This window comes from Macaca mulatta, chromosome 7, assembly GCF_049350105.2.
Source record: "Macaca mulatta isolate MMU2019108-1 chromosome 7, T2T-MMU8v2.0, whole genome shotgun sequence".
Taxonomy (NCBI): Eukaryota; Metazoa; Chordata; class Mammalia; order Primates; family Cercopithecidae; genus Macaca; species Macaca mulatta.
The window spans coordinates 12,246,277-12,263,183 of record NC_133412.1 but is presented as its reverse complement, the minus strand read 5'-3'; the positions used below and the strand labels follow the sequence as shown (position 1 = coordinate 12,263,183).

The following is a 16,907-nucleotide window of genomic DNA, read 5'->3' as shown; positions in this document are numbered from 1 at the left end:
GTGTTTACATATCCCCTTTGTTCTTTTATATCTGTGAGCATTTCTCCTATTTTTTAAAATTTCTGTCTAGTGATTTGCCACATATATTAAAATATTTTAAATCCTAATATCTGATCTGCCATAGATTAGATCTAAAAATAAAGATTTGAGTTGAGTGCAGCCAGTAGGCTCTGTTGAAGCTGCTGCTACAGGGGAGACATCAGAGCCTCGTTAGCAAGAGAAACTAAGCCAAAGGACTTTGATGGCCATGGAGAAAAAAGAATAACTTAGCTTTCCCTGTCTTACTGTTTTTCCCTAAAAGAAGCAGCACAGCCAGGCACGGTAGCTCATACCTGTAATCCCAGCACTTTGGGAGGCTGAGGCGGGCAGATCATGAGGTCAGGAGATTGAGACCATCCTGGCTAACATGGTGAAACCCAGTCTCTACTAAAAATACAAAAAATTAGCTGGGCGTGGTGGCAGGCACCTGTAGTCCCAGCTACTCGGGAGGCTGAGGCAGGAGAATGGCGTGAACCCGGGAGGCAGAGCTTGCAGTGAGCCGAGATCGCACCACTGCACTCCAGCCTGGGCGACAAAGCTTGACTCTGACTCAAAAAAAAAAAAAAAAGCAGCATATAAAAAAGTATCTCCAATTATGAATTGCCAAACCTGTAGTAAGAGACCTCAGGAGTTCCCTCTGGTGCTATAGCTTTGTAAGTTTTCAGTGATGTAGATAGATAAGATAGATTTTGTTTGTTTCATTAAAATGCTGGGCTTCTTTAGATTACCTCCTTAATGTCTCTTAAGTATTGGGATTGCAGTATAAGTTTTTCTTTGCAGAAGTAGATGATGTATATGAAATAGACTTAACAATTTATTCACATACTCCATTTTCACGTAACTAAAACATTTTTAGTTGGATATACTCTAAAAATCTTTTTTGTAATGTTTGCATTCCTGAGTTTTTCAGCACCTCTGAGAAACTGTGTGAACCTGTTTATTATTTTAAATAGTATTGTGCTTTCTTGCCCTTATGTTCATATGATTTATACATTTAAATGTGTTTCTTCAGCTTTTGGACATGCTTAAATTCTATACTGGTTTCGAAATTAATGACCAAACTGGAAATGCTCTGACAGAGAATGAGATGACCACAATTCACTATGATAGAATTACATCTCTACAGGTAATTAAAATACATTATAGACTTTGTGTATGCTCCATAAGGTTTTGTCATACTACAATTTAGGTTTTTTATAGGTACAGATTGAAAACGATGTTAATTTAATAGTGTTTTTATATTCAATATTTTTAATGTTTCTTTTTCTGATGAATTCTTGAAAAATAAGACTTTCTTTTATAACCTGTCTAAATTCTGTGAATCAGTATACTGATATTTGCTACTCAGAAATATTAGTTATTGGGCCAGTTTGGTGCATTTAAATATTAGCTCTGCTGTCAGTTTTATTTTATTAAAGAGTATTTCAACATATGGCAGGGGGTGTGTAAGCATTTTGCACATTTTTAAGATGAACACATATGATGGGACTGAAATTTACCAGTGTAGTTCAGATATGCCCAAAAAAGTATCTTCATTTGTTTTCTATTGCTGATCTTATCTTGTTCTTGAGCTTCAGCTTCTCTGATGGTAGAAGGAAGTTTTATTTGTCAGTTTAAAATAATCCAGCTATTTCTGTTTAAAGTAATCCAGCTATTTCTGTTTTAAAGAGTCTTTTGTAGGGGGTAAAGGTTCAGTTCAAACCCTTTTATAATCAAGTTAGCTATCTCTTAAGAGATCTCTCTTCTCCAAAGCTGGAGGCATCACGCTACCTGACTTCAAACTATATACTACAAGGCTACAGTAACCAAAACAGCTTGGTACTGGTACCAAAACAGACATATAGACCAGTGGGGCAGAACAGAGACCTCAGAAATAACACCACACGTCTACAACCATCTGATCTTTGACAAACATGACAAAAACAAGCAATGGGGAAAGGATCTCCTATTCAGTAAATGGTGCTGGGAAAACTGGCTAGCCACATGCAGAAAAGTGAAACTGGACCCCTTCCTTACAGCTTATACAAAAATTAACTCAAGGTGAATTAAAGACTTAAAAGTAAAACCCAAAACCATAAAAACCCTACAAGAAAACCTAGGCGATACCATTCAGGACATAGGCATGGGCGAAGACTTTATGACAAAAACGCCAAAAGCAATTGCAACAAAAGCCAAAATTGGCAAATGGGATCTAGTTAAACTAAAGAGCTTCTGCACAGCAGAAGAAACTATCATCAGAATGAACAGGCAACCTACAGAATGGGAGAAAATTTTTGCAATCTATCCATCTGACAAAGGTCTAATATCCAGAATTTATAAGGAACTTAAACATATTTACAAGAAAAAAACAACCCCATCAAAAAGTGGGCAACGTGTATGAACAGACACTTCTCAAAAGAAGACATTTATGTGGCCAACGAACATACGAAGAAAAACTCAACATCACTGATCATCAGAGAAATGCAAATCAAAACCACAATGAGATATCATACCATCTCACACCAGTCAGAATGGCAATTATTAAAAACTCTGGAAACAATAGATGCTGGCAAGGCTGCAGAGAAATAGGAATGCTTTTACACTGTTGGTAGCAATGTAAATTAGTTCAACCATTGTGGAAGACAGTATGGTGATCCCTCAAGGATCTAGAACGAGAAATACCATTTGACCCAGCAATCCCATTACTGGGTATATACCCAAAAGAATATAAATCATTCTACTATGAAGGCACATGCACACTTATGTTTATTGCAGCACTATTTGCAATAGCAAAGACATGGAACCGACCCAAATCCCCATCAATGATAGACTGGATAAAGAAAATGTGGCACATACACACCATGGAATACTATGCAGCCATCAAAAGGAATGAGATCATGTCCCTTATGGGGACATGGATGAAGCTGGAAGTCATCATCCTCAGCAAAGTAACACAGGAATGAAAAACCAAACACTGCATGTTCTCACTCATAAGCAGGAGTTGAACATTGAGAATACATGGACACAGAGAGGGGATCAACACCCACGAGGACCTGTTGGGGATGGGAGTTGAGGGGAGGGAACTTAGAGGACAGGCCAATAGGTGCAGCAAACCACCATGGCACATGTATACCTATGTAACAAACCTGCACATTTCCACATGTATCCCGTTTTTCTTGTTTTTAGAAGAAAAATAAATAAATAAATAACGGTGTACAAAGCGAAAAAAAATCTCTGTTATTTTTCTTTCCTAGTAGGTATGTGGAGATACCAAAATAGCCTTATTGTTTTGGAAGAGGGATTAACTCAGATGTCTTTTCCTGCTTTTTTCACAGCGTTAGTGTTTTTGTCCTGTGCCCTTGGAATAACCACAGCTGGTGTGGCATGTGGTCTATTGTATTGACACAGGCAAAGCATCATTATTGCTTCCAAGGAACTTGGCTATTTCCCCTGTTGAGGAGGCCCCAACTTTGCCTGATGGTGCTAGCATTCTCCTAAGGACTGACCTGTTTATTTCCTTGCTTATACAATTCTTTTCTCATGCTTGGGTTGCAGAGTCATTTTGCCATTGTGTGTAGTAATCTCATAATCCCATGGCAAGCTCGCTCCTGGCAACCTTGGCAACCTTCTGTGTCATCCACCATGGAACACATGAAAACTTCTGAATCTTTTCTGTGCCACATGGGCATCAAGGAAGACTAGGGATATTATTTCAATCACTCTGTCGTCAAATCCCAAGGAAGACTAGGGATATTATCTCAGTCACTCTGTTGCAATGCTACTATTTCTGTTTTCTGACAGCTTACCCTATGTTGGTTGAGACTGCTACCCTGTGAGGTCTTTTCCCAGAGTTCCAAACAAAAGCAAGGCACAAGCATAATGTTTTTGGTCTTTCCTTCAAGTTCTCTCTGCAGCCAGAGTTTCCCTTGGGACTTTCTTTTAGTCTTGTTAGACCAGTTCTTGATAATCAAGTGTGTATTTGTTTTTTTCTCCTCTTCTATCAATAAAGCTTGCCTTTGTGGCTATTTTCATATATATTGAAAATGCTTTCAGATATCAAAAGCTGAACGCCGACTCTGTTTTTTACATTTCTGCTATGACAGTTGCAGTTTTTTCTCTTTTTATTACACGCTTCTGTCTAATTAAGGTAGAGGTCACGTAAGAAAGAGAAATGCGTTAATATTTTTATAAAATATTTTCATTCTTAAATAGATGTTTATATTATGTAGACATTAATTATTAATATTTTTTGCTGTTATTTTCTAGAGAGCTGCTTTTGCACATTTTCCTGAACTCTATGATTTTGCCCTCTCAAACGTGGCAGAAGTAGATACTCGGGAGTCCTTGGTCAAGTTTTTTGGACCTCTTAGGTAAGACAACATGGAAAAACTATATATTCTTTTTTTGTATCATGCTGCCTCAATTTTACTTTTCTTTATTGCTTTTAATCATTTTGCAGTACTTTAGGTAATATTACTTGTTATTTCACTCTTCATTGACGTCTACAACTAGTGCTTCTCTCCAGCAGTTTGATGTCTTTGTCACTTATCCATGTTTGGTAAAGTTTCTATTTTTTATGACGTATACACTTTTCTTAGATCTTAAATTTTTCTTAGAGTAGAATATAAAGCTGGTCATTTTCATCAATCAGACGACATATGACAAAAACCAATAAAGATTCATTATGTGTGATACTAGAGGTGTGACTTAGGGAAATTTTTGCATGTTTAAAATTTATAAAATTAGTAATATCCTCTGGCACTTAGTTATCTGCTAATATATCCTTTTGAAAATAGTGATAATAATGGCATACATTTATTTACTATGTGAAAGACATTCTGTTAAGTGTGTAAACAACTCTGAAAACTCATACTAGAAGTAGGTACCATTTTACATATAAGGTATCTGAGGCATAGAATAGTTAAGTAATTTGCCTAGGTTACACAGCAAGTAAGTGGCAGAGATACAATTTAAACCCAGATAGTGTGATTTCCAAGCCCTAACTTTTAACTACTGTACTGTATCGTCTCCCAGCTCTTGGGAGGAATTATGTTTAGTTCTTTGACTATTTAAAATGTAATGAACTGAGGTTGGTTTGGTTGTTCATTCTCATATGAGGATTTAATATAATTAATAACACATAGATTCATTTCATTCTTTTAAATAACTACATAGAGTTCCATTAAACAGGACCACCATACTATTTTTTTAAAAGTTAATCTCCTATTGGCGAATCTTTTTTTTTTTTTGGGACGACGTCTTGCTCTGTCGCCCAGACTGGAGTACAGTGGTGTGATCTTGGCTCACTGCAACCTCCGCCTCCCAAGTTCAAGTGATTCTCCTGCCTCAGCCTCCTGAATAGCTGGGACTACAGGCACGTTCCACCATGCCCAGCTAATTTTTGCAGTTTTAGTAGAGATGAGGTTTCACCATGTTGGCCAGGCTGGTCTTGAACTTCTGACCTCAGGTGATCCTGCATTGGCCTCCCAAAGAGCTGGGATTACAGGCGTGAGCCACCGTGCCTGGCCTCCTGTTGGTGAATCTTTAATTTTTAAGTTTTGGCTTTTACAAACAGTTCTGCAATGAACATCCTTTTCATACTGATTCCTAGAAGCAGAATGGCTGACTCAAATGGGGCGTGTGTTTAAAATTTGTTACATATTGCTAAATTTCCTTCAGAAAAGACTATATCAGTTTATACTTAAACTAGCAGTGTATGAGGATTTATTTTTCTCCCTACTAATGCTAGGTAAATTAGACTTTAATTTTTGCTATTTTTGTCTCGTTTTACTTTGCATTTCCCTGATCTTATTCGGGAAATTAAGCATTTTTCTGTTTTTTCTTGGCCATTTATATTTCTTCTGTAACCTTCTTATTTTCTTTTGCTATTTTGCATTTCCTTGCTTGTCATCTTACTGATTTTAAAGAACTTTTAATATTTTTGATCCTAATCCTTTCTCTAGTTTGTGTTGCAGTTATTTGCTCTCAGTTTAACTTTGCTTATAACATCTTTTGTCATTATGGATATTTTAAATTTTTAATGACAACTGTCAGTCTTTTAAATAACTATATTAGGTGCTTTATGTAGAAGTCCTTCTCACCCTAAGGTTATAAAATGTTTTCCTTTATTTTTAAAATACTTTTGTTGCTTTTTTTTTTTTTTTAAACATTTAGCTTAGCTGCATAATTCATCTGGGGAATTTATTTTTGCCCGTAGAACTCCTTTACACTCTTAAAAATTATTGAGGATCCCGAAGAACATTTATGTGTATTATATTCATTATATTCACTATAGTAGAAATAAAAACTGGAACAATCTTAAATATTTATTAATTCATTTAAAAATACCAATTGAGGCTGGGCGTGGTGGCTCATGCCTGTAATCCCAGCACTTTGGGAGGCTGAGGCGGGCAGATCACCTGAGGTCAGGAGTTCGAGACCAGCCTGGCAAACATGGTGAAACCCCATCTTACTAAAAATACAAAAATTAGCCAGGCGTGGTGGTGCATGCCTTTAATTCCAGCTACTTGGGAGGCTGGGGCAAGAGAATGGCTTGAACCTGGGAGGCGGAGGTTGCAGTGAGCCAAGATTGTGCCACTGCACTCCAGCCTGGGCAGCAGAGTGAGACTCCGTCTCAAAAAAAAAAAGTATATTGATTGAAATCTGTTGTATGTTAGCCATATGTATTGCTAGTGAAAAACGTATTCTCCAAAGTGAAAAAAAAGCCACCATTAAAAGAGTGTCATTGTTTTACTTTTTTGTGACTGATTTAATTGAAGACAGATTTGCAGATCTGCTTCTGGATTCAGTTTGTTGTGATTATTGTTTTGGTTGAAGTAAACTAAGACAATTCGGCCTTACACAGAGGGAAGTGTATTTTGATAAGCTTTATCAAATAATTGGGAATGTTCTTTGATATGCTATGAAAACTTGACAAGTGGTAGTTCCTTTAAAAATTAGTTTCAGAGTAGAATCTGAAACCATGTCAAGGAAGTCTGTACAATTAAAATGAATTAATTTGAAAAATTAGAAGCTAGGTCTTGCTTATGGATAAGAGGACTCAACGTGTGAATCCTTCCCAAATTAATCTATGGATATATTTTAATTCCAATCATAATTCTAGCAGGATATTTTATAGAAATTGACAAACATTTTAAAAATAACATAGAAAGGCAAAAGAACTATAGTAGCCCAAACCATTTTGTAACAGAACAAAGTTGGAAGATTTCTACTAATTTCAAGACTTGCTGTAAAGCTATAGTAATCAAGACATTATGGTATTGATAAATGGATAGATGTATAGATCAATGGAATAGAATTGAGTCCAGAAATAGACCATACTTATATGGTTAGTTGAGTTTTGACTAATGTGTCAAGGCAACTCAGTAGAGAAAGGATTTCATCAGTGGTGCCGAAACAATTAGATATCCATATGCAAAGTATAAACCTTGACCCATACTTTGCATCATATACATAAATTAACCAAAAATGGATTATAGACCTTAATGTCAAACCTAAAACTTCTAGGAAATATGTGAGAAATTTTTTGTGATCATGGTTTGTGCAAAGATTTCTATAGACACCAAAGCACAATCCATAATGGAACAAAAAATGATGAATTGGACTTGATCAAAACTAGGAGACTTCTGCTCTTTGAAAGACATTGATAAGAGAATAAAAAAAAAAGCTACAACCTAGAAGAAAATATTGGCTAAATAGATACTTGATGAAGGAATGGTACCCAGATCAGAACTCAATACAGTAGTCCCCACTTTCTGCAGGAAATGTGTTCTAAGAACCCCAGTTGATGCCTGAAACTGTAGATTGTACTGAACCCTATACTGTGTTTTTACATGTACACGTAAAAACCTATGATAAAGCTATGAATTAGGCACAGTAAGAGATTAACAACAATAATAGGAGAACAGTTATAACAATATACTATAATAAAAGTTATGCGAATGTCGTCTCTCTCTCAAGAGATCTTATTCTACTGTACTTAACTATTTCCAGACTGTGGTCAACCATGAGTAACTGAAATTACGGGAAGTGAAACCACAGATAAGTGGGGACTCCTATAATAATAAAACAATTTACAAGTGACAAAAGATTTGAACAGACACTTGACCAAAATAGATGTCAGTAAGCCCATGGAAAGATGCTTAACACATTTAGTCATTGGGGAAATACAAATTTAAACCATAAGAAGATACTACATACCTATTAGAATTTTTTTTTGTTTTTTTAAATGGGTAAAGCCAGGCACAATGGTTCATGTCTGTGATTCCAGCGCTTTGGGAGGCTGAGGCAGAAGGATCACTTATCTACTAAAAATCAAAACAATTAGCCAGGCGTGTTGGCACAATACTTGTAATCACAGCTACTCAGGAGGCTGAGATAAGAGGATTGCTTGAGCCCGGGAGGTTGAGGCTGCAGTGAACTATGATCATACCACTGTACTTCAGCCTGGATGACAGAGCAAGACCCTGTCTCAAAACAAAACAAAACCAAAAAAAAAAAAAAAAAACCCAACCCTGAAACAGATAATATTGACTCTTGGCAAGGATGTGGAGCAATTGGAATTCTCATAATTGCTGGTGGGATTCAAAGTGGGATAGCCACTTTGGAAAAATTTGAGTTTCTTGTAAAGATAAACATGAACTTAACATTATGATCCAGTGTTTTCCACTTACAGATATATTCAAGAAAAGTGAAAACTTATGTTCACACAAAAATATGTACAAAAATGAATATAGTTGCTTTATTCAAAATCGTCAAAAACTGGACTACACAAATATCCCTCAACTGTTGAATGAATAAACATACTGTGTTGCAGCCATGTCATGAAATACTGCTCAGCAGCATAGAGGAACCAACTACAGATAAATATGCAGTGTGGGTGAATCTCAAATGCGTTATGCTAAGTAAAAGCAGCCATTCAAAAGGCTACCTAAGACCAGGCATTGTGGCTCACACTTGTAATCCCAGCATTTTGGGAGGCCAAGGCAGGTGGATCACTTGAGCTTAGCAGTTTGAGACCATCCTGGGCAACATGGTGAAACCTCGTCTGTACCAAAAATACCAAAATTTAGCCGGATGTGGTGGTGCACACCTGTGGTTCCACCTATTTGGGAGGCTGAGGTGAAAGGATTGCTTAAGTCCCGGAGGTGGAGGTGACAGTGAGCTGAGATCGTGCCACTGCACTCCAGTCTGGGCGACAGAGTGAGACTCGTCTCAAAAAACAAGAAAAAAGACTAACTAATGTGTGGTTCCATTTATTTGACCTCCCGGAAAAGACAGAATTACAAATAGAAAACTGATTATGGTTGCTGGGCTGGGATGGAGAGTAGGATTTGCTGTAAATTAGCACAGGAATTTTGGGGAGGTGAAGAAACCAATTAAATAGTGGAAAGCTATGAAGCTCATGGTGGCAAATACTGGTTTTCCAAAATTCTAATTTTTCACATTCACGTGGAAGTTCAGATTTTATCGTTGACAGCAAGTACTGATAGTTGTTTTCCTTGAAGTTATAGAGTTATTTTATTCAAAATTTGAAATTAAAAAAAAAAATGCCATTTGTCCAAGGCTGTATAAAACAGTTTGTCTTTTTTTTTTTTTTTTTTTGAGACAGAGTCTCACTCTGTCGTCCAGGCTCGGGTGCAGTGGCATGATCCCAGCTCACTGCAAGCTCACCTAATGGGTTCGCACCATTCTCCTGCCTCAGCTGGGACTACAGGCACCTGCCACCACGCCCGGCTAATTTTTTGTATTTTTAGTAGAGACGGGTTTCACCATGTTAGCCAGGATGGTCTCGATCTCCTGACCCCATGATCCGCCCGCCTTAGCCTCCCAAAGCACTGGGATTACAGGCGTGAGCCACTGCGCCTAGCCAGTATTAATATTTAAAAGTGTTCTTGGTGACTGCCCAGAAGGCACACTTGGGTACAATGAAAGGTTTGCAGAAAATATTTTGAGAACCCTGCACTAAAGCCTTAATTTTCATTGCTGATTTTTAATATTTGCTGCCCATGTCATAGTATTATATTTGTTTTTTTAAGCTATTTGTAAAAATACATGTTTCAAAAGTGAAGTTAATGTGAATAAAATATTGTTATCTATTCTGCAGTTCAAACACCCTCCACCAGGTGGCATCATACCTCTGCTTGTTGCCAACTCTTCCTAAAAATGAAGACACAACTTTTGATAAAGAATTTCTCCTAGAATTGCTGGTAAATATTAATGTCCTCTAAATTTTGCATGTGGTTTTCCCTGCCTTTTTAAATCATTCTTAAAGATGTAGGTTCATATAGATTTTTTTGTGGGCCAAAGATTAGGTGGATAATTCCCATTTTCTTTTTGGAATTGTATTATCATTTGATTTTTATGAGATTTGTTTTCTCATCCATCTTTTGAATTTCTTTTCTCAAGTATTTTATCTCTTCAAACTACTTTCTGGATGAATCATTCTATTAGCAAGTATTTATGTGCAAATCACTTCATTGTCTCTTTCAGTTCCTAAAAATTCCTGTGCTATTTTCTGACAATGTAGAACCTCTCATGAGTCATTTTTTTTGGATTAATAATAAATCTTTACAATAGAAAGAAATGAGGACTTTTTTCAGGAATTCTTCTTTTTTTATTTTTCTTTTTGATACCAAGTCTCTCTCTGTTGCCCAGACTGGAGTGCAGTGGCGTGATCTCAGCTCACTGCTACCTCTGCCCCCCAGGTTCAAGTAATTCTTGTGCCTCAGCCTCCCAAGTAGCTGGTATTACAGATGTGTGCCACCACTCCAGGCTAATTTTTATATTTTTAGTAGAAAATGGAGTTTTGCCACATTGGCCAAGCTGGTCTTGAACTCCTGGCCTCAGGTGATTGACTTGCCTCGGCCTCCCAAAGTGTCAGGTTTACAGGCATGAATCACCGTGCCTAGCCTTTTTTCAGGAATTCTTCTAATGGGAAATAAGTTTGAGGATAATGTTGATCCTGTGCCTATTAAGGTCTTGTGGCTAGAATTTTATTCCTAAAATTTCCAACAAAAGAAAATAATTTTTAAAATGTATAGTGTGACAACATTATGTTTTGTTTCCTCCCTTTCCTAAAGGATTTCCTCAGGCTTCGGATTCTTCTAATATTCAATTTATGATTAAAAAGTTGAAACATACATATTGTTTAGCTATCATGGTTTTTTTCTATAATTATACTATCTTCACTGAAGAGAATGTGATACATTTTAAGAATATGTCATTTTAGCATTACTAGATAAACACTTCTTTTTCTTTTTCTTTTTTTTTTTTTTTGTCCCCCAGGCTGGAGTGCAATGGCGTGATCTTGTTTCACTGCAACCTCCACCTCCCGGGTTCAAGCAATTCTCTTGCCTCAGCCTCCTGAGTAGCTGGGATTACAGAAGTGCACCACCACGCCCAGCTAATTTTTGTATTTTTAGTAAAGACGGGGTTTCACCGTGTTGGTCAGGCTAGTCTCGAACTCCTCACCTTAGGTGATCTGCCTGTTTCAGCCTCCCAAAGTGCTGGGATTAAAGGCATGAGCTGCTTCTCTCGGCGTAACACTTACTTTCATATTTGACATAGATTATTAATATTAAGGGTACCTAGAGGTCATCATGGAAAGGAACATAGAGGGAGAAGACTAGGGTGATAGATTAATAAACTTCCCTAGATGGTATAGCTAGTTAGTATAAGAATGAAAATTAGGCCGGGTGCGGTGGCTAAAGCATATAATCCCAGCACTTTGGGAGGCCGAGACGGGCAGATCATGAGGTCAGGAGATCGAGACCATCCTGGCTAACACGGTGAAACCCCGTCTCTACTAAAAAAATATAAAAAAACTAGCCGGTCGTGGTGGCGGGCTCCTGTAGTCCCAGCTACTCTGGAGGCTGAGGCATGAAAATGGCATAAACCTGGGAGGTGGAGCTTGCAGTGAGCTGAGATCCGGCCACTGCACTCCAGCCTGGGCGACAGAGCGAGACTCCGTCTCAAAAAAAAAAAAGAATGAAAACTATAGTCCAAGACCTAGAGCTCCTATTTTTTCTTAAATTGATTAATGCTAAGTGTCATGGTTTTTAAACTTTTGGCATGTACCAGGGACTTTGACACTATTTCATATTTCATTTCATTTTCATTGGAAACTTGAGATGTGTGGCACTTTATCTGTTTTACTGAAAAGGAAACTAAGGTTAGGAAGGTTAAAGTAAAGTGCCCAGCTTTTACAGTACTCATAAGTAGAGGAGCTGGGATTTGAACTCAGGTCTATCTGATTCCAAAGACCATCACCATTGGTTGGTTTCTCATCTTTGATCTATGGAGAAAATAGGAAAAAAAAAAATCTCTTATTGAACTGCTACAATAACTGATAGGCATGAAACTTCTTCCATAAATTATTTTTATTGAAAAAAGATGCTTGTAACCTTCTGCATGAACTTGTTTCCTTTCTTTTAGGTATCTCGTCATGAACGTCGAATTTCTCAGATTCAGCAATTGAACCAGATGCCTTTGTATCCAACCGAGAAAATTATATGGGATGAAAATATTGTCCCAACTGAGTACTATTCTGGAGAAGGTATGGTAAAGAAATATGGATTCAGATGTACAATGAAATAATTTCAGATTTGTCATTTATAATTGGAATTACAGACAGTGTACACTTCAGTCCACTCTGTACTTTGGGAAAATTTCCTGGTGCCCACAAGTTAACTTTAGAAGCTGGGAAAGATTTAGTATTTTGAATGCTTTGGCACTAAGGGTATTTATTAAATTTAACTATATACATATCGCCCTGTAAAAAATATGACTATAAAGCCCTAAGACTGTTTTGGTTTTTTTGCTTGTTTGTATGAGACAGGGTCTTGCTCTGTCACCCAGACTGGAGTGCAGTGGTGCAACCTCAGCTCACTGCAGCCTCTGCTCCTGGGCTCAAGTGATCCTCCCACTTTAGCCTCCTGAGTACTTGAGACCACAGGCGTGCACCACCACACCCAGCTATTATTATTATTATTACTACTATTATTTGTATTTTTAGTAGAGACAAGGTCTGACCATGTTGCTCAGGCTGGTCTCGAACTCCTGAGCTCAAGCGATCTGCCCACCTCAGCCTCCCAAAGTGCTGGGATTACAGGTGTGAACCACTGCACCCGACCGTAAGACTGTTTTCAAGGAGACCTAATAATGCTTGAAGTATAGCTTTCATTGTGTCACTGTGATAGGCTGTGTTTGATAGAGCTTTTTTCAAAGGCTTTTTTTAGTGACTCTGTTGAATTCTATGTAAAGCCAGGTAATGATCACCAAAAAAAGGCGTTATCATTTATTGATAGTAAACCCTTAGTGTTGATCCAAAATGGTATTGCCTAGTTTGTTCATTTATTTCCCCAGATTTGGATCTAAACACTTTTCACTCATCCTCTGAGGATGAGAATTGGCTACAACTGAGTATATGTAAAAGTGCATTCAGATATATTTTGAAGGTATATTTCAAAAGAAATTTCAGGACATTTTTTGAACAATGGCATCATTAGTAGAAGAAATGTAACTGTTTTAAAGACATCACAAGTATAAGTATTGGTATGTTTACTTAAAATGGTTACTCTAAGACATATCCTAGAGCCATAACTTCGATAGACCCAGTGCACTAATATTGTGCTAGATTTCAGAACATAGGCAGTCTTCATATCTTTTTGTGTTCTTACGGTGGTTAATATGTTGCTTTCTCATGTCTAGGGATGCACACCTGGATGATAAAAGTATAAAGAAATTCAAGATAGTGATTGCTATAAAAGTCAGGAAATAGTTACTTTCAGGTAAAGAAGCTGTAACCAGGAAAGGGCACTTGGGAGGATTCTGGGATAGCTGACAAGGTGGTTACAGGTTTCATTTAAAAAATGTCTTTTACTTTACTGGTATCTTCTATACATCCCTTTCTTTCTTTTTGTTTCTGCTGAAAAACCTGAGTTGTTTGATCATAGAGTTCCCACAGTCTATAGATTTTTCTGATTGAATACTCATGGCATATTGCAGCATGTTCCTCTGTTCTTTATTTTCCTTGCAAATTAGTACCACTTTGTGCAGAGGCTTGATCAGACTAAGGTTCTCCTTGGCAGGATTCTTGGTGGTGGTGTGTTCTTTCATCAGGAGGCACATACTGTCTGCTTGTCTCTCTTTTTGTACTACTAGTAGCTATTGATACTTAACACTTAGATTTGTTAATTCAGTGAGTATTGCAAATGCTGACATTTTGTCATTTTTTTAAAGTAAAAATGTGCTATCGAAAGAAATTGAGTTAGATTATAAGTCAGAGTTTACTAATATAAATAATGTTAAATTTTTGTTCATCAATGTTGTCTTTAAGTTTATTTTTTATTTTTTGGTAGTATGGACAACAATGATGAGACTATGACTTATCAGTAAAATGTATTTTGGGATTTTTTAAAACCTTTTTGATATTGCTGCTAAGTGGTCACTTATTGTCGAAGAGAAATAGTGTTAAGTGAGAATAATGAAAGGAATATTGTTTATTTATATAGTCGGAGAAGGGGGAGTCTAGAATAACATACAAACAATGTCTTGTCCTTAAAGTTTAGCCAGAAGGCAAGTTAAGAGCACAATAATAGTCATCAGAGATTGATTTATGCAATGTAACGTAATAATTCAGTGTTCATGCTAAATTTTGTTGTGCGCTAAATTTATGGTAACATTATTCACTTCAATATTTGCCAAATATAAATTAGGTGATAAGGGAAGAAGTTTTAAACTACTTGAAACTATTAGTACAAGTATCCTTAAATACTTTGAAGGAGTACTGTTTACATACACATCACTGGATGCAGATTACATGTCTTAATAAAACTCATCCTTTACCCTAATTCTTTTTTTTTTTTTTTTGAAATGGAGTTTTGCTCTTGTTGCCCAGGCTGGAGTGCAATGGTGCGATCTTGGCTCACTGCAACCTTTGCCTCTTGGGTTCAAGCGATTCTCCTGCCTCAGCTTCCTGAGTAACTGGGATTACAGGTGCCCACCACGACACCCAGCTAATTTTTTGTATTTTTAGTAGAAACGAGGTTTCACTGTGTTGGCCAGGCTGTCTCAAACTCCTGACCTCAGGTGATCCACCTGCCTCGGCTTCCCAAAGTGCCGGGATTACAAGCATGAGCTGCTGTGCTCGGCCTCACCCCTAATTCTGTTTTTTTTTTTTTTTTTTGAGACGGAGTCTCGCTCTGTCGCCCAGGCTTGAGTGCAGTTGCGTGATCTCCACTCACTGCAAGCTCCGCCTCCCGGGTTCACGCCATTCTCCTGCCTCAGCCTCCCGAGTAGCTGGGACTACAGGCGCCCGCCACCTCGCCTGGCTAGTTTTTTGTATTTTTTAGTAGAGTCGGGGTTTCACCGTGTTAGCCAGGATGGTCTCGATCTCTTGACCTCGTGATCCACCCGTCTCGGCCTCCCAAAGTGCTGGGATTACAGGCTTGAGCCACTGCGCCCAGCCCTCACCCCTAATTCTTAATAGCCAACATTTATTAATCTGGTTTTAACATCTGTGTGAAAACAAAAATAAGTTGTTATCAGATATGCTGCATTTCAGGCTTTCATTAGATTCTTATAGTTTTGTGGTGCCAGTTTTTTAATACAGAGAGCATTAAAAGAATAATTCAGGCCGGGCACAGTGGCCTCACTTTGGGAGGCTGAGGTGGGCGGATCACGAGGTCAGGAGTTCGAGACCACCCTGACCAACATAGAGAAACTCTGTCTCTACTAAAAACACAAAAATTTAGCCAGACATGGTAGTGGACGCCTGTAATCCCAGCTATTCCAGAGGCAAGAGAGTGGCTTGAATCTGGGAGGCAGAGGTTGCAGTGAGACAAGATTGTGCCATTGCACTCCAGCCTGGGCGACAGAGCTAAACTCTGTCTCAAAGAAAAAAAAAGAATAATTCAAATATGGATGTTTTTTTCCTTTTCAGGTTGTCTTGCTCTTCCCAAATTGAATTTGCAGTTTTTGACTCTTCATGACTACCTACTAAGGAACTTTAACCTCTTCCGCTTAGAATCAACTTATGAAATTCGGCAGGACATTGAAGATAGTGTCAGCAGAATGAAGCCATGGTTAGTAAATTTGTTCCACCTGTAATGCAGATATGCAGACAGTGACTAATAAACTTCTGTCAGAAACCTTATAAGTATATTTAGAAATAATATACCTGGCACAAAGATGCCCTCTAAAGTAAGAGATATTTACTCTTTGAGACATTTTAAAATGTGAATTAACATACATCAAAAGTGCTAAAATATAAACCACATTTCTGGGTACTTGAGAATGGGGATGAGAGACTGGGGATAAGTGAGAAGACGTCATCATGCTCAGGAAGGGAAGGGAGAAATATGGAGGGAGTAGGTCAGACCTTACTTAAAGGCTGATTGGAAGGCTAGGGGTTGGCCAGCAGGCCTGTACTAGGAGAGCAGGACAGTTTAAGTCCTGGAGGAAGCTTATGATAAAGGGGTGTTCCGTTAATCCAGCTACTCTTGTCACTGTTGCTACAGTATTCTCAGTCAGCCTCTCTAGGGGAATGGACAGAGGATTAGGGCTGTTGCCGCACATTGCATGGGGTGGTACGTTAGAAAATCTTCTCTGTCTCTCCACCCATAGATTCTGTGGAAGAAAGCAAATCACCAGGATTTACTTTTAGGGCCAGTTGAGTTGGTCTTGTTATTTGAGGAATTCTTCCACATAAACTCCACTCCCCACCTGCTAGCTCATGTCTGGAATTCCTTTAGCTAAGAAAAGTCTTTCATTCTGGTTGTTGTAGCAGCTCTGCATTACAAGAATTTGTAAGGTTAATTTGGTTTTATAGATATGACTGACTTTAGGCAAATACTCTTTATTCACTA

The 16,907-nt window shown here is 37.8% G+C and overlaps 1 protein-coding gene across 3 annotated transcripts in view; it reads left to right on the top strand.

The window, feature by feature from the left end:
- Positions 1-16,907, top strand: part of AQR (aquarius intron-binding spliceosomal factor) — a 117,373-nt gene that overhangs the window by 37,431 nt on the left and 63,035 nt on the right. For all 3 annotated transcript variants that reach the window (XR_003731182.2, XM_015141813.3, XM_077939087.1), the window contains exons 12-16: positions 1,052-1,165; positions 4,285-4,388; positions 10,145-10,247; positions 12,475-12,595; positions 15,983-16,124. Coding sequence is in view for 2 of the 3 variants with exons in the window: in XM_015141813.3 (XP_014997299.3) it covers positions 1,052-1,165; positions 4,285-4,388; positions 10,145-10,247; positions 12,475-12,595; positions 15,983-16,124 (584 nt within the window). In the remaining variant the exon portion in view is untranslated. The remainder of the gene's footprint in view (positions 1-1,051; positions 1,166-4,284; positions 4,389-10,144; positions 10,248-12,474; positions 12,596-15,982; positions 16,125-16,907) is intronic.